The 26764-nt window shown below is 30.1% G+C and overlaps 3 protein-coding genes and 1 long non-coding RNA gene across 9 annotated transcripts in view; 3 read left to right on the top strand and 1 right to left on the bottom strand.

The window, feature by feature from the left end:
• Nucleotides 1-8259, top strand: part of LOC140672765 (uncharacterized) — a 99699-nt gene extending 91440 nt beyond the window's left edge. For all 5 annotated transcript variants that reach the window (XM_072905156.1, XM_072905155.1, XM_072905153.1 and 2 more), the window contains 4 exons: nucleotides 259-411; nucleotides 1787-1967; nucleotides 2119-2258; nucleotides 2547-8259. In XM_072905156.1, the coding sequence (XP_072761257.1) occupies nucleotides 259-411; nucleotides 1787-1967; nucleotides 2119-2258; nucleotides 2547-2815 (743 nt within the window). In that variant the 3' untranslated portion in view covers nucleotides 2816-8259. The remainder of the gene's footprint in view (nucleotides 1-258; nucleotides 412-1786; nucleotides 1968-2118; nucleotides 2259-2546) is intronic.
• LOC140672766 (uncharacterized) overlaps nucleotides 1-26764 on the bottom strand; it is a 50494-nt gene that overhangs the window by 21049 nt on the left and 2681 nt on the right. The gene's annotated exons all lie outside the window — the stretch shown is intronic.
• LOC140672344 (troponin C type IIIb) lies at nucleotides 11403-12855 on the top strand. 2 transcript variants are annotated; one of them, XM_072904404.1, is made up of 5 exons: nucleotides 11403-11528; nucleotides 11671-11704; nucleotides 11856-11999; nucleotides 12321-12575; nucleotides 12657-12855. In XM_072904404.1, the coding sequence occupies exons 1-5, from the start codon at nucleotides 11526-11528 to the stop codon at nucleotides 12680-12682; spliced, it is 462 nt and encodes a 153-aa protein (XP_072760505.1). In that variant the 5' UTR covers nucleotides 11403-11525; the 3' UTR covers nucleotides 12683-12855. The 2 variants fall into 2 exon arrangements, with proteins under 2 accessions (XP_072760505.1, XP_072760503.1); XM_072904402.1 differs by lacking the exon at nucleotides 12657-12855 and having other exon boundaries at nucleotides 12321-12607.
• On the top strand, nucleotides 15003-17859 carry Tpnciiia (troponin C type IIIa). Its single transcript, XM_072904735.1, has 5 exons — nucleotides 15003-15131; nucleotides 15479-15506; nucleotides 15596-15739; nucleotides 15809-16060; nucleotides 16814-17859. Exons 1-5 carry the CDS (start codon nucleotides 15129-15131, stop codon nucleotides 16846-16848), a joined length of 462 nt encoding a protein of 153 aa, XP_072760836.1. The 5' UTR covers nucleotides 15003-15128; the 3' UTR covers nucleotides 16849-17859.

Genomic DNA, 26764 nt, shown 5'->3' with positions numbered 1-26764 from the left:
ATATTTTTTTTAAATATTTATTTTAATACAAAACTTATTTGAAAATGTACGTAAAATACATTTTTACAAGCAATTCAGTTTTTCTCTGAACCCTTTTTGCATAACAATTTCAATTTTGATTAATCAACTTTTTTAATTTATTACATATTCGAGTTACACATACACACATAAAACGACTTTAATGAACGCACATGTATTACGGGTGTTTCATACAATTAAATGAAATGGACTCATCGATAAAACGTTTTGCTTTTTCAGGATTGAAAGCACTTGATTCATTAGGATTGGCGCACAATCACATCCGTGAAGTCCCAGCGCGTGTATTCTCCCATTTGACGCAATTAAACTCTTTGGAACTCGACGGAAATCAAATTACCCACGTGGATCCCAATGCATTCATCGGTCTAGAAGGTAACTATAATTATAACTTAAATAGTTATTTAATATTTATTAACCGTATACACACGAATGCAACGTTTAAAACGTTTAAATTATTATATATTTAAATTATTATTATTCTTGAAAGTTTTTTAATCAAATAAAGCATTAAAGAAATTAACAGCTTGATATGTAATATATTATTATTAAAGATATATATTATCTATTTTATTTATATTTATCAAATAGTTAAAATTGTATATGTATACAACACATGGAGATATAAATCGTTTCAATACTCGATTTCAATACAGCTGCAGAATTCGCATGATCTTATGTTTATTTTACCATGAAATTCTGGCGGTCTTTGCAGATCACGTTCTATTTTATTTGTCGTTCTGAACATCACAACTGCTTAGCATTTAAATTTACCGCGTACCACGACTGCTCGCCGGCGATGCAATCGGTTCCCTTTGGGTGTGGATATAAACGAGCAAACGACACTTTACAAACAACCCTTCATCTTGCTACATCCTATAGACACGAATCCGAATATCAAGATAGAATATTTCGACAAAGCGATATTCCATGCGAGCGAACAGTATTGACATTTTCGACGATTCAGTCAAGCAACATATTGCTAGCTTTACGATCAAGATAAATGATTCGATCGGATGTAAACGTTGCTATGAACAAATATAAACTAAATATTAGTTTGAATTAAATATCTTTTATATTTAATATGTTGAAATATCTTATCCTTAAAAATATTGTATTATTATTATATACTTTTATCTCTCTTAGAAGATTAAAAAGATTAAAATCATATAACAAATATTTTATCTACATTAAAAATAGGTATTTACATACATACAGTTTGAATTATATTTATATATAATAAGTAATAAATATTTCTTTTTTATTCAGCTTTTTAAATATCTCATCAAAAGATGGATAATTTTTTTATTTATAATTATGTATTGTTTCATTATAATGACGGATCCAATCAAAGGTTCCGATTAAAATATTTGATTCATACTTGCGTAAATTTATCTTGATTGATTTTTTTATTCGGTTCTACGGATAGCTTGATTCGATTATAACTAAAATCCATCCAAAGAAATTCGTTTAAGCGTGTCGTAACACTCGAAGGTTATTATTGGTGCTTCTCACGTAACGCAGTTAATTACTGTGAACTAGATTGCTGTCTGATTCGGCTTAATATACATATTTTATAATCTTACATGAGTGTTTTAATTACATTACATCGTATCATCAAATGAGAAAATCAGTTCCTTTACACAAAGAAGCTGATAAACAAGGAAATTTTACAATAATTTGTCATCTTCATAACTTAAATCTGAAATCAAAACGTTCTTTTTAACGTATCTCTAATTTTTCATTTCAGAAAATTTACAATATTTACGACTGGGAGATAATAATTTACATTCGGTACCGAGCGATGCTCTACGACGTTTGCATCGGTTACGTCATCTTGACTTGCGGGCAAATAACATCACTGTACTTCCGGAGGACGCTTTCACGGGTTACGGAGATTCCATCACTTTTCTTAATCTGCAGAAAAATATGTAATATTTTTTCTTCCATATGTTGAAGATTTAGGTCACATTTAACATTTTACAGTTTAATAATCCATCTTAGAATTTATTAACATGAATATGCTGAAAAGCTTTCTCTGACGTATACAAAGTATTCTGCATCATTACACTTTCTTTTCAGGATTAAAACGCTTCCGCCTCTGGTATTCGAAAACCTTAATTCGCTGGAAACTTTGAATTTACAAAATAACAAACTTCAACATATCTCAGAAGAAGTCACGGAAAGTATCCTTGACACTCTACGTCATATCGATATAACAGGTAACGAATATACATATCTCTTTTACTTTCAAGTAAACAGTACAAATTTTATATAAAATAGTGGAAGAAAGTCTCTAATCACGGAATAAAATAATATATATTTCACGTACGTGAAATATATAATCGTGGTTATATACATATATAACTGCTTTGATAAATTGTAATTTTAATAAGATTGAGACTTAAATCAAACTTAGATTGCATTTCGAAGCATTCGAAAAACTTCATACAGTTCGCGAGATTTGACTCATTTTTATTTCCTTCCCTTTCTATTTCTCTTTCACACAGATAATCCTCTGATTTGTGAGTGCGATCTACGATGGTATTCCATATGGCTCGCAAATCTGCGCGACAAGGACGACGAGATGATGTCGAAGAAACGAACAATCTGCACGATGGTTTCGGAACATCGCGAGTACTCCGTGCAAAATATTCCGCTCGAGAGGATGGGTTGCGCAGGCAAGAATGTCGGTAAATACTCGTCGTCGGCCACCGGATGTAAAATATACGTCGATGCGACGTTACCGGTGCTCGTTCTCGCTGCCGCTCTGGTGTAAGTCCGGCGAGAGTGCGTTACTTCGCGATTGCAATACCATCGACTTTTCGTTTCGACGCCGACGAGACGGGATTAACGATTACGTTTAACATTAACGTTTGCATTTAAACGTCGCAATGATCGCCGCGAATCATGATGAGTTTTCGGTTTCACTATTCAAGCTCTACAAAGAGTTTGATGAGAGAGAGAGTTTTCATGACACGAGAGACTTTCCTCGCTTGTTTTCCCTTTTCCCTCTTCGAGGTAATCGTGACGCGATAGCGGAGACGTGTCACGATTCCGCGATGAGAATTTTTGTCGACGCAGAGCCAGCCTTTTGTAAAGAAAACAGAAGTGAAACTTTATCATCCACACGCGCAATACTTTTAATGTAAACTCATAGTGAGATGTGGCCTGTTATAAAAATGACGTAAGCGAGCTTCGACGCGAAAAGTTGACGCATCATCACGATCGATCGAATGGTTGAGGAGATTTTAATCGGAAGTTAGATAAACCAATTGATGAAGAGAACTTCGAGCACCATTACACGAACGAATTATTGCTATAGCTTGATGCGAAGGGAATGATTGATTCCTTCAAAAACCCGCTTTTTTATTTCCCATGAGGGTCACACGAAGACAGACAACTGTTTCGTGTACGGGATGATATATCGTAACGAGACGTATATATATATAACAGATCGCGGTGTTTCGCTTTTTTTTTTTTTCTATGACATGCGTCCATGCGATTGCAATCGCGCGTGGACAATCACATAGCGTGCAATAATTGGGACGACTTTCTCTTGAAAACTGAGTACTTTAAATTCTTCCTTATGTAATATCCATATTTTCCGCCGAGTGTTTTGGCAATAGTTTTTTTTTCCCTCTATTATCAGAAGTTTTATCGTCAGGTCGATTCGATTAATCGTCAGTACACGTGCCACGATTTAATCTATTGTATGCGAAAATTAATTTGTCGAAATATTTGGTTCAATCGAATCGATACACACTTGAATTCTCTCAATGTTGTTTCTAAATCATCAGGAGCTACAAGATGAATTATAATAGTTTAATTTCAATGCTTAAACATTGTTCAAAGTGCGCAGCAAAGCAGGCCGATCTATTCGTTACGAAAACTTGATCAAGCCACCCACATATAATGATAACAATTCGTGAAAGTATAATAGCTATATGAAAAAATTAATCATTGCGATAATTTCAGATCGCAATATGTATTACGAGCAATCTTTTTCCAATTATCGAAATGATAATCACAAATATTGCACGGCTAGGCAATTTTAATATAATGACAAGCGATAGAAGATATACTTGCTACGTGAAGGTGGATTTATTTCTGATGATATCATTGTTATTTATGGCACACTCGGATGCTTTACGATCGAATCAACGCCCACTGCAACTACATAGTAAACTCGCATAGTAAAATACGCGGCTTTCTTGCTGCTCGATAATTTGTCAGATTTCAATCGAAAACAATGTGTAATAGAATACATATTCTCAACGGCAATGTGACATTACTTTATTTCGCACAGTTCGATAGTACAGGATCTGAGCGTTGCTAAGATCGAATGTCGATCGCGTGCGATCGACAAGTGGACCGAAGAATTCTCGCTCGCGAGGAACGCGCGAGGTTTCTTCACCGGAACGTTACATATCAACATCGTTGCCAATTATTTCGTGGTTATCTGTTATTAAGCTCGCGGCGCGAGACGTAGTATATTCACTAGCGGATTCGAGTGGCCGGAAGTCGATCGCCGTTAGGCATGATTTCGCGCCACTCGTCGTATACATATCAATACGTTCCTGTTGAACAATAGTCGGTGTTGCAAATAGCCGGCATTCTCCATGATGCTCGCGTTCTCCGTACGTCACGATCTTCCCGGAGGCTTTAAAGTTACTAGATATTATTATTTTTTTATTATTTATTGTTTCTTCAGTTTAGAAATTTACAATTATTCGATCAGGTATAATGCTTTTCATATTTTCATATTTAAATTGAAAAAAATAAGTTATTTCAATTTTCTTGCTTAAATTGATTTAAGATATAATTAATTAATTAAAATATATTAATTAATGCACATGTTGATTAAAAAAAAAAAAATGAAATGTGTGTTAATTAGATATTGAGGATTGAAAGAAAATAACCACGAAGAAAATGTATTCGCCTCTTGTCAATTTTTCCTCTGGAATGTCTCTACGCGGCAGTCGCTAACATCTTGAGATCATCCCGATACTTAATTCGATTCGCAAAGACCCGACCGCACGAAATGAGATAACGACTGTGCTGATGACACGTAATACTCTCAACGATATTCTCAGCAGGAAACCGACACTTGTCAAAGTGTCGGTAGAGCACAAACGCGGTTATTCAAACGCCTCGTTGCGTCCGCTTTATGACCGGCTACTTCGTCGTCGCTATACGTGTACGCTAAAATTGCATCATCTTGCAAAAAGAGGCATCATATGCGACGCACGTGTTTGCGAGACAAACAACTATAGACCCGTAATTCCTGACTCTTGTGTATAAAATATTTATCTTCTATCTATCTTAAAAATAATAATTTATGCTTACATAGCGGAAAAAGATCGTGACATACGGAAATATAAATTATGCGTGCTTCGCTTCGAAAAACATTCAGCGAATGCCGGATCCAACAATGCATCCAGGCGAATGCGTGTCTCAGAGAAGACACATCGAGTAAAAAAATCGATTGCGTAGAAGAATGCTGTAGAGTTCATAAGGACGTAGTGCTGATCACAGTGCTAACGCGGAAAGTAATATGTGTTTTGCTATTCGATACATATAATAAGGATAAGATAGAATTAAGCCTAAGGCATTATTGTAAGAAGAAACATGCCATGTGGCGGAATACTAAGAACATCTGTATGCGTTATATTGGCGCGTCTAGCCGAGCTTTTCGAAAGAGAATTTTAAAGGACATTTTAATCCTTAGCTTTATTTTATATAATGCAGCCTTTCTTCGATTGCAATAACATTTCGCTGCAAATTTTTTTTTTCATTAATGTTTTATTTCATCGATAATAGTAAAGAAAACCTATATGTACAAAAATAAAATGTTAAGATCCCACATAACGTGTGACATGTTTTATATTTATTTTCGTATATTGCGTGAATTTTATTTGTAACGGTATTAAGTATCGTACATCAACTTTGCGGAGGAAATCATGTGATTGATACAGTGCGATGTCTAATTCGCGAAAATATATTTAAAAAATAATATCTTCTCTTTCGAATACGCAGGCAAAAGCGCGTGACCGTATCACATACACACGTACACATATCATTTATACGCCCAAATCTACTTGTAAGATAAACTGATTAATTAAGTCGATTTAAGGCTTGACGAAGCTATAACGACTAAAGATCGTATACATATCGTGAACGTACGAGATTTAAGAAAATTTATTTGTTAACATATACATATATACATATATGTACGTTATATATAATATATATATTATTATGCATTATTACGATCATAAAAGATATATATTATATACCTATATCTCTTATATATACATATACGCACTAGATGTTTTTTCTAAGAAGTTATATTGATAATAATATAAAATCGCCGGGCATATACTGACGTTGTAAAATTGATTTTTATTTAAGTCTATTTAAATAGAAATATCCAAATTTATCATTCTACTTCAATTTTGCTGTTTTATCGTAAAATATTCTAAAATACGAAATATTTCCTTTTGCTCTAGATAGAAAATATTTATGTAATTGTACGTTATATGCTACTACATTAAATTTAGATAAGTTAAAATAAAAAATTAAAGATACGCCGAATACGATTCTCTGCAGGCCCTACATTTTAGCTTAGGATTCGTATGAGGCATATCTACATATATTCATTATCCATATCTCCCTCGATGTTTTTTTTTCATTTTCCATTACTGCGAATAATTAACAGACATATGATTATTTTAAAAGCTCTGTGTATAATTATGATTACGAAAGGGGGGAAAAGACGGCAGTGTGTGAACGGCAATAAGTTACAAAAAAAGTTGATAGACACGAAAGTAAAACTAGCAAAGTAGCATAATTATATCTGAGTCGGAAGTTCGGTACATACACTTTTATTTTTATTGTAACAGTCGATAAAGAACACATTTTATATATGATGAAAAAATCTTTTTTCGATTATCTTTCTATATTTCATATTCCATTATTCCCTGACAGTTCGATATTTTCTCTTTATCGTACACGCGCACATATATTTCCATTTCTCTTCTATTTCCAAATTTGATTTGATAGCCATCAAATTAATAGAATCGATATATCATCATTGTGACAATACTTTTTCAGCAGATGCGAATCTTAATTTAATAAAGATTATTTCGCCGAAAAACTTCCGGCTCGGGCGCGTTAGAATATATTATCTTTAAGCCACTTTTAGAGCGAATACGGGAACGTCCAGGTCGCGTGACTGTAATCCTTTCGCTACTGAATATCACGGTGATATATATGATGTTAATTGCTCTAATAACCGTACAGGAGACTGCTGCATTTGCGTAACACACGTACAATTATCTACATATTCTACATCTTGTTGAATGATACTCGAGCAAAATTGGGAGATGAAAAGAATCACTCTCAAAATCCAAACAGTATTGCGCAGATTGTAAAATAATACTTCACCCTATGCGCTTGTCAACAGTCGCGGCATCGAAAGGGTTACAGACATCGTCGGACACCGAGCCCGCAGAACCATATCGAGACATATCGCTGAGAGAGACGGCGCCAGCCTCGTCGGGCATGCCGTTTATTATTACTAATTATTATAAGCGGATATTTTTGTACAGCGTCTTACAATGTGGTCGGATCGTTGCCGGCACGCCCGACGGGCGCACTCGGCCCCTCTTTACTTCATTTAATAGCGCGTGATACCCTGAAGAGCGCGTATATTGTATACGCGCGCAGAGACGATACATACACATACATATATATTTATATATGTATAGTATTTATATATGTATATACATATATATATATATATATATGTATATGTATATATGAATGTATAAGCATGCGCATGTGTGTGTGTGCGTCAACGGGACGTGTAACTGAAATTATCGACAGTCCCACTCAGAACAGACCCACCCGCGCGTAAGAACGATAAACGGAGCTTACCTAATTATTGATCGAAGGATAATATCTTTGTAACCTCGGTGCTCGCTCACACGTCGCTTCTTCGCACGACTCGAGAAACCTCGTATCTGTGTTAACACTCAGTACGCATGTACAACATTACACGACTACGCAACACACACGACACATTGTTATAGTCTTAAGGAACATTCCATCCCCTCTTTCTCACTGTCTTCTATTTAAGTAAAAAAAAAAAAGAAAAAAAAAACCGATCGTAATTCTTACATATATAAGAGAAGTAAAAGTCCGTGTGAAATTAGACATGTAAAGAAAGATTAGTTCTCTCTCTCTCTCTTGTCAATCAATGTACACATACATATCTACATCTTTCGGCGTAAATGCTCTTAGACGAAGATACGTATTACTGTCTTATACAACACGTACATATAAATGAACACACGCACACAAGATTAAATCACGCCTAATGTTATATCGATGTTACATACACGAACTTCGTCTGTGTATATGTCTATACATAACGTTACGTATATATATATATATACAATATATTGTCATGATATGATATTACGTGATATGTATGTATTATGAAGCATTTCTCCCCTATCGGCCCGCGACTCGGGCATCTACTCAAATTCTAATGTCTATATGTCATTGTTTATTATATCGTTACTGATTACTACGTGTATATGTGAAACTTTCAAATGAATAAAAATTACATAAACAAATTCTTATTCATTATCACCTATACCTTTTAATACTTTACTTAGTCGTTATCACCCGTATCTTTTACTTTGCTAAATTGCTGTATAAAAAAATAATTTTAATAGTTGTTCTAATATATACAATAAATTGATCAAAAATATATCTTTTTTCTTTATGGCTAACTTTAATTTTATTAATGATCTCAAGTTATATTTGCTTTGACATTTTTATCGCCGTACCGCTATTATATTATATTGCTGTAATTATTTTATTAAAATGCGAATACGTGATAAATTCTCAAGGTTTCTCTTTAATAACCATGCATAGATAATCAATACAGAACATGTAGCGGCAACTGTATAAGATTAATCAATGTCGAGTGCATGCAGATTGCGAGATAGATTCGATGAAATATTCTAAATTATGTCAAACCTTATCGCATAGAAATGCTGTTTGACGTACAACATGCCAAAGATACATTCTGTGATTTTGCTTTGGATAAAAAAGTATTCGTAACTTTCAATATTTTCTTGTATTATTTTAATTCTTTAAACTTTTTAATTAAAAAGTTACATACATATCAAACTAGCCAGAATAAAAAAAACATAATAAATGTTTATATTTATTATAAATATTACTGTATATTGTATATGTATTTATATATATATATATATATATATATATATATATATATATAAATAATCGCTGAAAATAATTATTTGACAGAATAATTGCAGATTAGAGATCGTTATAAATTTAATTCCCCGATTAAATTTTTTAATAATAATATTGAGAAAATGTGATTGAAGACAAACGTAACGATCAACGAATTAACTATTGCTGATTGTTACCTGATCTAATTAAACGATGATGCTTTTTCTTCGACAAAATATACAAAAAAAACTTTATTTATTGAACAATAATATATCTATCTTAAGAAGTACTACTTTTCGTTATTTTCCGAATTTTTAATGCTATATATTCTGCATGATATTAGCTAATGAATTTGTCAGAAAATCTTAGTTCGCTCTAAATTTAATTAAATTTGGCTAACAGCCTGAATTCACGTAGGTCAATGTCAAGTATTAGAAACACACGTAGCAAGTTACAATAATAGCATTGTGTAATTGTAAAAAGAATCAAGAAAAGAGAAATAGAAATATAAATGAAAATAATAAAAGCATATGAAAAAGATATGCGATATTGTGGAAATGTCCTGATGTTCTCAATTTCGTACGGTTTGCACAAAATTTGCATGTATTAATATTAAACATTATTTTTTGTTTAAATTTGTTTCATGTAACTATAGAAAAAAACTGTATTTTTTTGACAAGAAATTTATGTTAAAAATTCCATAATTAAAACATCTTTATAATTCTATTATTGAAATAACATAATTATGATTTGCTTAGGATTTACCAATATCATAATTAGACTCAGTGTTTCAAAAATAAAACTGTAGAATCATAATAACGTAAGAAAATTATTTTGGAAATTATAGACAAATGTGTGCATAAACAAATATGATAAAATCTAAATGATCGACGGAAATTTGCGCTTTTAACTATCTTAAATTTAGCAATCTTCAATGAGTCGTTTATTATGGTAATGAAGCGATTCTCCTACTCAAAATTATTTTTAGCCGTTAGGTCAGTAGTTCGATTTAACGTCGAAGCTTTATCTGATTGGCTAGTAGGGATTAACATACATATACCGTGATTAAAGGCAGAGTTGCCAGATGATTTTTTTCACGTACGAGCTGTCGGAAATCCACTACAATCCTCTAAAAGGATACAATGCCAATAACAAACTGCTATATGTACGGTACGCTTTGCAACGTATAACCGCTTTCATGTTCGCGAATAGTTGCGGGAAACCGTTTCGATATAACATGTATCATTTACGTTTTACGTCATAAAAAGATAATATCAAATGTGTCACGAAAGAGAGAGAGAGAGAGAGAGAGAAAATTCTTCCCCAGATTAAATCATCTCTGAATTAAATAACATTAGCTATATTATATTGATTACTAATTCTTTTAAGAAGGAATTGAACGGATCAACTACATCAAAAATTAATAAATCTAATAAATTTTGATATATGTACATGAAATTGACACTTTACACTTTTTTAAAATATAAAATTAATGGTTAATTTGTGAGCTAAAATGCATTAAACTATTAACTTTTTACTGATACATTCGGGTTCTCTTTAATGAAAGAATAAATATAAAACAATAAATATAAAATATAAAAAATAAATATAAAGAATAAATATAAAAAATATCGAAATTTAGATAAATCATAAATATTAAGTCCGTAAAAAATAAGTAAAAATTATCACACAATTATCATTAATCTGTTATCAGAATAATTTTGAGAAAAGATAGGAAATTTCTCTCTCTCTCTCTCTCTAATATTATTTAAATAAATTCATTTAATTATCAAGAAATCATGCAATATACCTGATATTATAAAACTTGTTTTGTTCAAGAATGTAAAATTATGTTTAAATAAATGTAGACATTATTCGTGTATTTATAATAATTTTTTAAGATAATGATATATATAATTAAATAAACATTCATTCAATTGCATGAGCATGTTAATTGTTTCGCGAGAATACAACTGTGAAAGTGCTCTAAATAAAAATCTTTTTATAGCGAGTTCGGTTCGATACATGTGATTGGCGATGATCTATAGACATCGATGGTACGTGTACGTCTATAGTATCACTCTGCTAATTAATTTACTACTCAGTATTCTCTCGTTGAGGCAGTATCGAAAAGTTAGCTGTATCGAAAAGGAACTCGTTAATTGTTTCGTGATTACTTTGACAGTTCCATTACAACAGCAAACTTTAACGATATGGTAATTATCATGTAAATTTATAGTAAATAGAACTAATATTTGTTGAATTATAATTACGCAATATTTTGTTAGTGTATTTTTTCGCGCTCTATTGTTATAATAATTTATACTTTTAATTAATAACATTTCTTCGATATTGTAGGATGAAATTCAGCTTAGTAAAGATCAACTAAAACGTAAGTGTATAAAGCAATGTATTAAAAAAATTTTCTTTTCGTGATACAAATACTCGAATATAATGTGATAAAATTGAAATTACTATTAACAATTGCAATAAGTTTATTTAGACATTCGATATCTAAAAAATTAAAAACGATCTTTGAATAGAATTGAAAATGGCATTCGAAGCGTTCGATCCCGAGAAAAAAGGAGTTATCAGTACGAGCCAAGTAGGGACAATTCTGGGTATGCTTGGCCAGGAAGTGGAGTCAGCGGAACTACAAAGAATTATATTAGAAATTGATATGTGGGGTAAGATATACTGATAATGATATGTATGATATTCTGTGTATATGTGTGACATAAGAAAGTGGATTTAAAAAAATATAATTACTCGTCCATGCATCTTAAATATTCTCTATAAATATAAACAATAATAATAGATTATAATCTGTTTCAAACAAAAATATAGAGTTTTGTTACTTGGAATATAGTACAAAAATGTGTAACAGTTCTTGCAAAATTATTACGGAAAATTCATTTTCTATAATAAATAATAAATTAAAAAATGCAAACACTAAAGCATATAACAAAAGAATAATCATAAATCTCATTAGATATTTTTATTTCTAGGAACCGGGGAATTAAAATTCGAGGATTTTTGCGATCTAGCGTCGCGCTTTCTCGAAGAGGACACTGATGCTGAAGCAGTACAACAAGAGTTACGAGAAGCATTCCGATTATACGACAAAGAAGGCAACGGTTATATCACAACCGACGTGTTCAGAGATATCCTTCACGAACTGGACGACGGACTATCTCCAGATGAACTTGATATGATCATAGATGAAGTAGACGCTGACGGATCTGGCACAGTCGATTTTGATGGTGAGAGATTTTGTGTGGCGCACAGGTGCTAATCCACTTCGTCTTCGCAAACCTGACTATAACCTGGCGTTTATGTTACAGAATTCATGGAGGTCATGACAGGATAAATTATGATTTTGGCACTGCGCGGATGCATCGTGTCTATCGCGCCCACATATCGGACAACGAATGTGCTTATACAAACAGAGAAGCCGAAAACTCGAAATTATATGTAACGCTGGCGAAATATGAAGTCGTGTAATATAAAAAGTCCCGCCGTAAAATTTATTTTATTTTATTTTTTTTAAATAAAATACGTGATTCAAAAGTCCCAATGGTTATTGCAATAAAAAAACAAATTCAAATTTTTCTTAATAAAATAATGTGCATAGAATATAGCCATGTCAAACATAAATTCGAAAAAAACTTTCTTACCTTTAAAATAATAATTAAATATAATAATATAACTAGATTATTATGTATATGTATTATATTATATGTGTAATATATTTTGCATACGTGATGTATAATTACGTATATATTACATGTATATTTAAGTTTAATTGTTTGATTATATATACATATCGAATAAAATTAACAAATTCAATTATGTTATAAAATCATATATAAAACGAATAAAAAAAATTTCAAAAATTTATTTCAAAAAAATCCGATCAAACTCTTCAACGCATAAAATATTAATAATTTTTTTTTTATTTTAGAAACATATAAATATGCATTTTAATAAAAATTTGGCTTTTCTTTTCATTTTACTATAACAAAATTTATTAATAATTAAAAACACCATAGAATAAAATTTTAAATTTTGACAATATTTGAATCGCAGTTTAAAACTTATTGTTTAAAACTTATTGATAAGGAGATGTATAAACGAATAAATATTTCGTTTTTTATATCCTATTTCAAGAACCGAAAAAATACACATGTGTATTCTGCATTTTTCCATAATCTTTTACTGTATTGTAAAGAGTAATAATTATAGTTATAATCAATGCAAGATGTCGCACCTGAAAATACATGCTCGCGTGTTGGCAACTATAGTGGCACGTGCTTTGCACGCATCAACCGCGGCATTACACGCTCGAATCTGTAACAGCAGCGTAATCTATTGTATGAACTTTCGTCGAAAGAGTAGCGTGCTCCAAGGAGCTCGACAATGCACGCGATAGCAAACGGCTGTATTCCGGAATGAACGATAAAATTGCCTAAATATAATAGCAGCCACCGGGCTTTATGAGCTTATAATTAGGAAGCTAAGAATAAGACCTGCACGGTTATTGCATAGAGCCGTCTTGGGTCAGCCTCACCCATGAATTCTCCGGCGGTGAGCCAATATTGTCTATTGTTGCATCTCTGCAACCGGTCACCCATCGTGTCGCTCGTAAATTTCGTTTGGAAACGTTGCAAAATTTCACAATGAATCGCTTGTCAATTACGGCGATGCGAGTTCCAATGATAAAATATTTCCGCGATGGCCTGGTTAGAAGATGCGACAATTTTATCAGAATGAGACATTTTGAGGAGAATAAAAGTTGCGCGCTAACATAAACCGTGTACCGGTGTATATTTTAATGAAAAAGATAATTTGAAAGAAAAATTTCATTGCGTTTAATTAAAACTGATCCTCATCATTATTAAATAATTATTTATATATTTTTCTATAGACTTTTATAAATATTTTAATCTAATATTTTCTTCTATCATAATGTACTATAAAATGAATTATACATATATTACATATAATACATTTTACAGAAATAATATTTGTCAATTGTATACATTTAGATTTATAAGAAATCGTATCGTGTAATAAATTTTTTGTATTTAATACATCATATATGTCGATTTAAAATCTTCTTTATTGTGGAATATAAAAAGAAATAACTTCATATATCTTATTTATCCGAGATGTGAAAAAATTTTATATTATTAGCAAAAATAACAGAATTATTTAATATCATATAATCAGATATGTTGTGTCTGCATTCAAATTAAATACAGCTTTCAATACTTTAATATGACAATATATGTATATTGCATATTTGACAACGTGTGATTTAAACAAGATTGATCCTTTTATTAATAATTTTTTTTTTCACATAACTTAGTTACAAATAAAATGGATTTTTATGTATATTATTGTAGCTGGATGTAATACATTTCACATCACAGTTAATTATTCGCATCAAGACGGATTGCGTGCAATATGCTCGCATTAATTATGCCAATGTGAGAACGTCAGAATATCGTCGTCGTTTTGACAAATCGAATGTACAACTGCTAGTGGCATGGATAATGTTCGAAATTAAATTGCGTTGCCATGAGTTCTGTAGAATTAGGTAAAATGCGTCTATGGAAATAGAGTAGGGGGAGCGTCCTTGATGAATTTGAAAACCACTAGATTCGGTATGTGTAGATATTACCTGGTCAATCACGTGCCAGAATATCATCGTTATGATCACTTAAAACAGAAGTCTACGGCCAGAATCTGGTGCATACTCGAGTAAACCGTTGACGCTAACGTACCACGAGCAAAGCGTATAGTTAATCACTATGGCAAGTCACATATAATTTTAATAAATGTGAAAATTATTCATTAAATAGTAGTATTTTTCCGCGATAAAAAGTGTGAAAATAAGATAATAAAATTCATATAACATAATAAATTCATATAACATATTTAATATATATAAATATTAAAATTAAATTTAAAAAAAATGATAATTCAGCAACAAAGTTCAAATATTCATTCTAAATACAACAGAAAAAATGATTCAACAGGAAAAAATTAATAAATACTCTTTGTAATTTGTTGTAAATGATTTGTTTCATCAGTGTGATTTTTAATAGTAATTAACGTTTTGGATAGTTATGGATAATAATTAAATCTTTGACAATTTCAGGAAGATCTAAATAAGGACCAATTAGCTTGTAAGTATACCTCTTTCTATTTTTCTTTTTTCTACTTTTTTGTGGTAAAAAAATTTAGAATAATATTAACTTATCTCTTTTCTAAATAGTGTTGAAGAAAGCCTTCGACGCTTTCGACCACGAAAAGAAGGGTAGCATCGGCAGCAACATGGTGGGTACGATATTGACCATGTTGGGTCACGAACTCAGTGAAAACACGCTACAGGAAATCATTAGCGAAATAGATGAGGATGGTAAGCAAAATTACGTCGATCTCACGATTATGTTCCTCCAATGCTTGACACTTTTCTCTGTATCGACAGGCTCTGGCGAACTCGAGTTCGAGGAGTTCTGCACGCTGGCTGCTAGATTCTTGGTAGAAGAGGATACGGAAGCGATGCAACAAGAATTACGCGAAGCATTCCGATTGTACGACAAAGAGGGCAATGGCTATATAACCACCGCCGTATTCCGCGATATTCTTCACGAACTAGATGACGCGCTATCTCCGGAGGAACTTGATATGATCATAGAGGAAGTAGATGCTGACGGATCGGGAACCCTAGATTTTGACGGTATTTTTTAAACTGTCAATATACTTTTTCATTTCACTTCGCCTTTCGTGTTATTTATTAATTCTAAATAAATAAGTCTAATATTTTTGTGTTAATCGCATCCATCTAAGAAACTAATATTTAAATTAATCTGAGAAATTAATATTTAAATTAAGTTAAGAAATTAATACTTAAATTAATCGGCAAAATTAATTTTTAAAATATGCTTATTTTACAATTCAGTATTTATTTTGAAAAGTAAATAAAATATTTTGAATTTAATAGTATGTAACTCTTTAATTTTGTGTGAGTAAAAAATAATACTATACTATAATATCAAATTATAGTAGTTTGTATATTAAAAAAGTTTTTACTAGATTTGATATTATAGATTCAAGGAACAATACTAATATCAAAATGTCATAAAAATGTCAAGCACGTGCCAGAGTAACCTACTTAAAATAATACGTTTAAGAAATTGTGCATAAGAGCTGCAACTAACAACTGTAATTTGCAAGATAAGATAATATGTGACATGCATCGAAAGCCAAGTAGTTCATTTAAAATCTACTCAAGTTACAAAGCCCCGAGCCAAGGAAATTCGTTTCACGCACGTCAATGTCAGGAAAGCTTAACATAACCGACACTAATAGCAAAGTCGATCGAACATTCAATAAGTCTCGCCTTGGGTGGTTCGCCAAGTTTACAAATCTGCGGAAAACACGAGACGCCATTTGATTACACTAACACCCACTGCATTTCACGTGGTTTCAGAATTCATGGAAGTCATGACGGGAGGCGACGATTAAAATATGCTAATAATGAAGATGACCTGCTCGAAGGCCGAGATTATCCGCAACAATTGGCAACGTCCGTCAGAAAAAGAAAGAAAGAGAGCGGTTCTTCTTCATTACCCAACATACACGCTTTAGCAAATTAAACTACAGACGAGCGGAAAATTAGACGTTCACGTGATTCGTGATATCGTTGGCTGACGGTCGGCGGCTTTCATCATGCAAGATGAAGACTACATATTTCCAAACAATCAACGCCAAAAGCAAGATGAAAATAATATCATCTCGTAAAATCGGAACAGCCCTATCGCGTTCACGCGAATAAAATAACGGTACAAATTTCTTCCTCACGGCAAAATGAGTACACGCGCAAAGCTCCGACGCAATTATCTCTAATCTCGCTGATCGTGAGGTAACCTGTAATTTTCTACTGTACGAATATCATCGGGATTTCGTTCCGAAAGTCTACGCGTGAAAGTATATTGGGTGTTTCGGTAATTACTATCTAAATCGTAAATTATATATTAAGTCACGCGTCTGTTGCGAGTAGATACTACGTGTTCTTTTTACGCGCGCCTGAACGATATTATCCCGTTCGCAAAGTAGCACATTACGGTCAAGTACATTAAGGCGCGTTGCTCTCTTCAATTCAATCAATTAATCAATTGCGTCTCTACAATCAATTTTTTAATTTTCCAATGAAGAAGAAATCAATAAATTGTAAGCATTTCTTTACCGCTTCAATTTTTTGAAACTTAGGCAACGAAATATGACGTGTAATCACAATACAATAATTAAATTCAAAAATTGTAATTATTAGATCGTTTAACAATTTCAGCAATTCAGGGTTGTTATATCTAGGAATATTTTAAACTTTGCTTTTAATTAATTAAAAACGTGTAAATGTTATCATCATTTGCAAGATAAAGACAGCTTTTCATATTAAATATGCGACCGCGCGTGCTGAAATAACTATATTTGTCAACTAAAAATTATAATGTAAAATAAAGATATTTTTCTACTAAATTATCTATTTAGATTCAATTATCAATTACTATTAAATATATTTTTCTACTAATAAATTTCCTAAAATATATATTTTTTTAATTCCCTATTATAAATAATCCTTCTATCTTACAATATTTCATGTTATATAGAAAAATAATGAATAATGTGAAAATAAATGAAATAACATCTAAACATCGTGTAAAATTTAATGAAATATCTTAACAAAATTCCATATTCATCTGTCTCTTATCCATCTGTTCCTGCATTACAACCTGTAGTTATCGATAACTTTTAAAAATTTAAAAATCAAACGCATGATAAACTGTATTCTTAAAAAATAATGTGTATATAGATAATTTATATTAATATTTGTTCTTATTATATTTTTGTACAGTTGCATAGATACAAAATTTATCAAATTAAATATGCAAGATATTACGTAATCTTTTTTTTTTTTAGAAATGCAGCAAAAAAAGAATTTTAGTTATAAATAACACATTTGTATAATATAACGCGCGTACACATGCATATTTTTTATGAGAAAATTATATTTTATATTATATAGAAAAAAATCTTCTAGTTATATTTATATATGTGAATGTGCATGTAACGCGTATGTGTAGATCAATAAACTGGTATTCAGGTTTTACGTATAACATAAATTAATGATAAAGAAAAGATTCACGAATAGAACAATATCCGCAGCCATTCACAACGATTACCAGTATTACTACCTATCCGACTAGTAACATTTCCGTTCTGAAATTGAACCACATAATTATAGCAATAAACGGCGCGCGTGTAGCCATGTGTTGTGAGATACCTTACCAAATCAGGTATCTTTGAAATGTTCCGTCACGAAATTATTCTCGCGATTCTCACGTCGTCGCGGACTAACCTGTTTTGCAGCGCTCGATAATCTCGCTCATTATGCATAGAATATAGGATCTCGTCACAGAACAATTATTTGCGGAGTTAATAAAAATAGAAATGTCATAACTTCATTTTTTATGATGTGCTGTAAAAGGAAACAGAAAGCCAGAGAATAATATAACTTCGACATATAAAATTAACGCCATAGGAATAATAATGTGAAATAGAGATATAAATATCTTTCATTTCACATCATTTCTACGTTTCATGCGTTTCATACGATAAATTAAATCATATAATTAAATATATAAAGATCAATTCGCTCCATTACCGACAATCTGATATTTCAATGCTTTTAAATTCTAATATCGCATATTTACCACAAAGATAATGTCGCGCAAACTATATAAATTATGAAAGAATTTTAAAATTTTCTATTTTTCTTTTTTATATAATTATATCTTTATAATGATAAAAATATGTTACCATTATTTTATCTCATCTTAATTTTTTAAAATTAAAATTATTATGTAAAAATTATAATAGTGTCACACTTTTATTTAAAAAATAAATGTAATATAACATCTAAAAATTTAAAATATAACTATAAAAGTTCTTATAATTTAAATTTTCTTATAATATTTATAGTTATATAAATGTAACTATAAAAATTCTTTTTTATAAATTGTGTATTGCCGAATTAATCATTAATGTGAATAAAATATAATTATATATTTTTTTATTTTCTCCTATACTATAAATTTAAAATGTAATGCTTATTACCGTTTCGAATATTACAGTTTCACTGTATATAATATCATACAATTTTTGCAACGATATAATTTACTTTGAAAAAATAATTAAACTAAAAATATAGAAATCTAGATTTATGTTAGATTTATATCTTAATTATACCTACGTCAGATTTTTAATTTTTATTTTGATTGTAAAAATAAATATCTATCATTATCTGCAAGTAGAGCTTAGGCTGTGTTTTATAATTATTTGTTATTGATTATATGTAGAATATTTTAGTAAACAACATACCATTCGTAATATACATATAAATATACATATATGTAAATATAGATACATATAAAAAAAAGTTTATTTTACTAATTTGTGGCTATTAGAGGCCAAAATTTCTATAATTTTTTATACATTTTACATTTTTTTAATTATACAATAATTGCGAAGAAAATAAATGGTTATAACCATTCAAAATTCTGCATTAAAAATTGATATATGTATAATAAACGGGACATTTCTTACTTTTGAAATATAATAGCGCATGTTGAAATAATGATAGTTAACATTATACGTTGTATCAAAATAAGTGTAACACATATATCCTATAATAGCGAATATCGTGTTCAACAATCTTTTTTGCAGCAACGACATATAAGTAAAAATGTAGTGACGAAACGAATGTTCATAAGTGAAGGCAATTCCTAAGTTACCAAATATTGCGTGTATGTGAAACTGATATCTATTTCATGAAAAAACCAGAAATAATTAAAAATTCTCTTAATTTTTGATAGTTATAAATCTGTAAGCATATCTATCAAATATATCTTTTTAAATTCCATTAAATTTTTCGTCTATAACTTATTTTCTGGTACACCTATAATCATTAAAAATGTTTTTAAAGAATTTAAAAATTTTGATAATAAAGTATGTTTCAAATATATTTTAGAATTGTGTATATTCATTCTTTATGAATAATAGTGATATAAATATATAAATACGTTGCAGAATACGTTCTAATATGAAATGCAAATAATGTTCGTTTAGATATGTAATATGCTTATATATATATTTACTCGAGAAATCGCGATTGGTATATGTGCACTATTGATTGAGTGTATATACGAACACAGAGATTTCGATATTTGTCCACGAAAAAAACAAGTGCATCGCGTCAAGAAAGCGTGCAAAAAAAACGGCGTACATTCGTCAAAAATCACGTTGCCGTATCGTTGTTCGATAGAAGATAGAACAATTATTATAGACGTTCATGACTGACAATGTTTTGATATATTGACATAAGTCAAATACAAGAAACGTTTGAAAAATAAATTAAACAGTCACAAATTTAAGAACCCATAGACTTTCCGCGAGTATAAATTATACAAGAAAATTTAACACGTAATTCACGTACGGAATCGAGAACGTGCTATTTCTATTGAAATTTTGTGTGGAAAATTGATTCATCAAAAATATAATCTACACTATCGTTGGAAATATCAAACTTGTGTTAGATTTTCTGAGTTCAATTCTTATTATTTTTTGTACGATAAAAAAATGCGACTAAACGTAAAAACATTTCTATTTTTTGTTCCACATAAGCTAATGTAGCTACAATGATGGTTCGCATAAATCTTGAAGAAACTTTCAATGTGACCGATTCATTTAACATGCCCGGTATGATATTTTTAGTGATGATACAAGTAACGCGTCTTAAATCGTATTCGACATCGTACGGATCGATGCACAGTTATATCACAGAGATGTGCGTTCTGGTGCATGTAACCTAAATATGGAAGGCAACTCTTATGTAACAACAGTGTCCCTTCACTTCCTATTTTATTCCCTATTAAGGAATGAATTATTTTATCGAACGCGTTATTATTACGATAATATTTGTACGTAACATGATAATGTCTCAGGTAAATTTTATAGTGCTTACTTTGACATGAAGCATTACTAATTATATATAAAATATTTATACATATATATATATATATATATATATATTTAAGTTTACAGAAATTGCAAAAATTACAATTTATATTAGAATATTAGAAAATGTTTTTTGTTTTAAGAATAAATAATTTCAATTATTAGATAATAAAAATTTCTATAAAATTTGTTTCTACGAAATCTAACTAAGGCAATAATTAATTACTTTAAAAAGTACAGTTATATTTATTAACATAAATTTATATTTATCAAAAGAATTATCTAGTATTTCCACGTAAAATATGATAATAATAAGTGATACGCATTACATTTGTCACTTGTACATAATGTACAATTGGAATTAAAGTGAGACTCGTTCGAAATTAAGTTCTGACACTTTCTATCGTATGTGTGCGTGTGATCTTTACTTAGTTTTAAATAAAATATTAATATACGACAGCTATAAATGCGAATTATTATATAATAATATATTTTACTTTAAATATATCATATGCATGCAATATAAAAATAAAATATGACTGAAAATAAATTTATTATATTATTTATATTAATTTCTATTACTCACAAGTGAAATTTTTTTTAATCTAACAAATTTCAAATAGAGCCTCTTAAAATTTTTATCGAAAAATATAATATTATAATCCAAATTGGCTTTAATTGAAATAAAAAGTTATTAGTATCATTTTTTGTATAATAAAGCTAATATGCCATATATTTTAAAATTTCTATTTTTTTATATTTAATTGCCTAAACTCTCTTTGAAACAGGAAGAAGAAGTCTTTCAAGAAAAGTCAAAACTCCATTAATTATATCTAAATTCTAAAAATAGACTGCTAACTTCACAAAGAAATGATGTAACGCACGGCACGCATAGCGCACGTATGTACTTCTTCATGTCATGTTCAACGATTCGTTATGGTTATGCGTAATGGTCTCAAGAGACAAACCATAACTCTCAGAAATGCATTGAAGCTCGTTTAATTACGGTGCACGACATTTAATGAAACTTTCTCCGCCAATTAAGTCAAGTCAGCTATTACTAATTCGATAACTACGATTGAGAATCGACGCTTCCCACATATTTTATTACGATACACACATATAATATATTCTTTTATAAATAAAAGAAAATGCAGTGTTTGGTTTGACAAGTACGTTGAATTCTTTTCGCTTTCTTCTATATTCTATTGTTATAAACGAGAAAACAATTAATATTACAATAAGTACGAGACATCATGAAAAATCAATCCTATACAACTTATGTGTGAAAATCATTTTAAATTCAAGATATTTTTTGTAATATATTTTTTTTGTAAATAACAGAACACGGATATAATTGCGTTGCATTACACGTTTGGCTCGACATATTTAGATCTGATTGTTAACTTAAACTCGGTCTATGAAAGAGAAAGTGGGTGAAGGCTAGAACGAACGATTTGCCACAATTACTTGCAGTCTCCTTTGCGCGTATTACACTTTGCCAACGGAACAAGTCCCGCTGCGAGAAAGTACAAGTGCCTAAAACACAATCGACTGAGAAAGATCGGTCTAATGCACGCGCACCCTCGCCAATCATAGTAAACAGAACACCATGTGTAATTTACTTTGTATTGTGAATGGATGAAGGATTACAGAGATAATCAGATATGATAATAAAAATTCTATAGATTTCGCTTCGGCACATATGATAACATCTGATCAATTATATATATTTTTTTACAAAAGAAGAAAATAGAAATATTTTAAATACGAGATATCCATTTTTCTCAATCTAACAATAAGTCTAATTTTAATTTTTACATAGAAATCAAGAAAAAATTAAGAATAGATATAATCAAAATCAATAGAATTTTTAGCTCAAAAATCTAATGCATATGTTTGCTTGCAAAATATAATATAAAATGTTTTTCTATTTTAATAAATTAAGATCCTGATATTGCATATAATTAAAAATATTCCATATATAATTTTCATATACGTATAATAATAATATGAAAATCATTAATAATAAAACTACTGACTTAATTATTTTCGCTTTCAACCTTATATTAACTATAACATAATTAACTACAACTCTGTTAATGAAAGCGATTAATCTTGTTTAACATTGCTAAATATTATTTTTATGAGTAAAGAAAAGTGTTTAATCAACATTCTTTTTCGTGATAAAATGTGATGCATAACTTATTATAGTTTATGTATGCATTGCTTCTCGAAGCTATGTACTTACAGTCGCGAGGCTGATGGTTATCGTAAATATCCACACAGTGGACTATAAATGCATCTGCTACAAACTTGGTTGCATTTCGTTAACGATACGGCCTTGCTCGCATTTCTTTGAAATATCTTTCAGATTCATTCGCGGATGTTTATTAAACGATCGAATAAATCAGATTAAATCGAATTTATTCAGGAAAGATAGATTTTTTATTTATTCTTTCTCTCTCTCTCTTCCTTCTCGCATTTAAATTTCATCTTAATCGATGCACTTATGATTAATATCTGATCAAGATTAAATATTCCGAACTATCAAATATTATAAAGTTATTATAAAGATTCAATATTTTATGTAAACAGTAGAAAATCAGTATGATTTAATGCTGTTTACTGATCCTAATATCCATCAAGCACTAGTAATTTAAGACTCATAATATAGAAATAATTTAATTAATTTCCCCAGCTGTCTCTCTCCATGAAATATAAGAGATAATTTTCTACATCGTATAACACTTATTCGTTCGTTTATTCAATATCTTTGCTATAGCTATGTTATCGATTAGAACAATTCAATTCTTTTATTTTTATTATAATAAAAATCAATCGTAAAGCTTTCTCGATTGTACTTTTATCTGGTCGCTGCCTAAAGAATCGTATACAACCTGTCTGTTCGAAGGTAATACAAATTTGCGCAGTTAATTGGTGCAGCAACCGAAATCTCTCTAGGCGCTTTCTAAGGAAAATAACCGTATACCTTTTATGGAACAAATTACAAGATCATGCGTCCGATCGAAATTAAGCTGATCACGTTTCCCATAAATGTTTTATGGTGCGGTTTTCGAGCCGGGAATGGATAAGAAACATTCTGTTACGGCTGAACTCATGACCGCCAAGGGAATAGCCAACCTAACACCTAACTTTTTATACTGCAGCAAGTTTTTATAAAATGTTGGGAGACACAGTCATCATTAATGAAAGTAGTGCAAAAAAGATCTTTGTGGTAAAAAAAAATATAATTTACATAAGTTAAAATATCGAATGTTGTAAAAAAGAAAAAAAAAAAAAACAGTCATTATTATTAGATTCTTGCAGTAAATATGTAGTAAAATTACAACTCCATGAAACAAAAAGATATATTTCTAATACAAAATTATTTTCTATAAATATGCATATTTTAAAAAGTTGAAAATGTAAAGAAACGACAAAGAAACAAAGATGTTAAATATTAATGAGATTTCTACATTAAAACGGAAATATTAATCACAAATAAATGTTACTATTTGTACATAGTATAATAATGTAATTTGTTTCATAAAAAATATCCAAATATTTTTACTAGAAAGTGCTTAAATAAATTTTGGCTGCTACATTAATTAGTTACGAATTTCTATTATTTTTGAACGTTATGTACAGTTCTTGACGCAATAAGATATAAATACGATCTAGGAAGATTTACGATTGATTTTTATCATAATAAGAGAATTACATTGATGTAACGATAAGTAAAATGTCGGTAACTCGCGACGATCGAGATTGTGCTAATGGTTTTGAGAATCGTCAGGCCGTAAAGTCGTTCAACGTCGAGAAACAGCTACACTTGCATAGTAGCAATGTAAGACCAGACATTACCTAGGTCTCGTAGAAAGGAAAATGTTCGCCAATTGATTGATATTCAACTGTGGCCGTTCATAAAGCGATATTGCGAAAAACTAAAGTAACTGTACTTCGCATGCTGTTTGAAATTATCACGTTTGAGCACCGCATCTCAAAGCTCGTTAAAGACGCGAAAAATAATCGCGATATATATGACGATTTTACAACAGTGTAACTACTGCGATATGTGTGAAAAGATTTTATATTAAGAATGTGAAAGCTACATTTCTTTGCAATAGCATTTTTGACCATGTTTTCTTGTATCTTGTTGAAATAATATTTCATTTGCATTTATCATTTAAAAAAAATCGATTTCCATAATAAAATCACAAGTAATATTCAAGTAAATATTTTATGAATTAATGTGATCGTTTTCTCCCGATAATTATACCTTGCGACAAAGGTACAATTCCGAATGTAAGATATATGAGTTTCATTTATAGAAATAAATCATTAAGACTTGATTAAAACGTAGTAACAATATAATTACTTGACAAACAATAATATATGAGATTATAAGTGGCATAAACACATTATTTACGCGTGCAATTGATGCAGAGCAAATTATTTTTCTCTTCTGATACACGTATATAGACATATACATATTATATATAAAATAATGTCTAAACAGCACAAAATTACACACGTGAGTTTGTCATGCACGAATTAGTATACAATGACAGGTTCTCTGCGAAAGTAAAAGTTATCGGATATAATCTACATAAACAACTGAACCATAAATAAAGTTATTTCTGATTGATCAGCAACGGTACCGAAACGATTCCGGTTGCAGTTAGATTGATAAGTCATACGTGAATGTACTACGGAAAACTAAATCACCAAAAGCAATAAGTAATTTACTATATATTTAAGCATATGATTTGGGTTTCATAGTACATTTCTTATTTACGCTTTTTAAGTTTTACCTTATATATGTTATGTATAATTATATTAATAGCTAAGATAATTTATGTAATTTTTTTATTAACTTTCTCAATATTTTTTAAATATTGCTTTGAGTTTCTTTAAAATTAATAGATTGATTAGTTCAAATAAAGCTTAATGGCACTGTTTAAACGAATTTTAACATTGTAATTAAATGTTTTTTTAGCTTTATATAAGGAAGTAACGATAAGAAAAATCTAACAAAATCCGAATCGTATGAATAAATGGTTTATATTGCGTTCACAAAAAAGAAAGTAAATTTATATGGAAAGAAATTCGCTAATTATGTATATTAGTACAGATAATTTTATCTTTATGATATACAATTACATTTTTAGAATAAAAATAAATTGTTTGCGTAATGAGAAGATATAATAAGAAGATTGCACATTTCTTTATCTGTTATTAAAGCATCAATCTATATTTTCTTTGTGTCATAAAGAAAATGTCGCGATAGCAATGAAAAGATAAATAAATGAGTGTAAATATAAATAACAGAGTAATATTTGTGTAGTGCTGAAATTCGCGACAT

The sequence above is a fragment of the Anoplolepis gracilipes genome, chromosome 13 (assembly GCF_047496725.1).
Source record: "Anoplolepis gracilipes chromosome 13, ASM4749672v1, whole genome shotgun sequence".
NCBI lineage: Eukaryota > Metazoa > Arthropoda > Insecta > Hymenoptera > Formicidae > Anoplolepis > Anoplolepis gracilipes.
The sequence above is the reverse complement of the archived record's forward strand: the minus strand, read 5'-3'. Positions and strand labels throughout refer to the sequence as shown.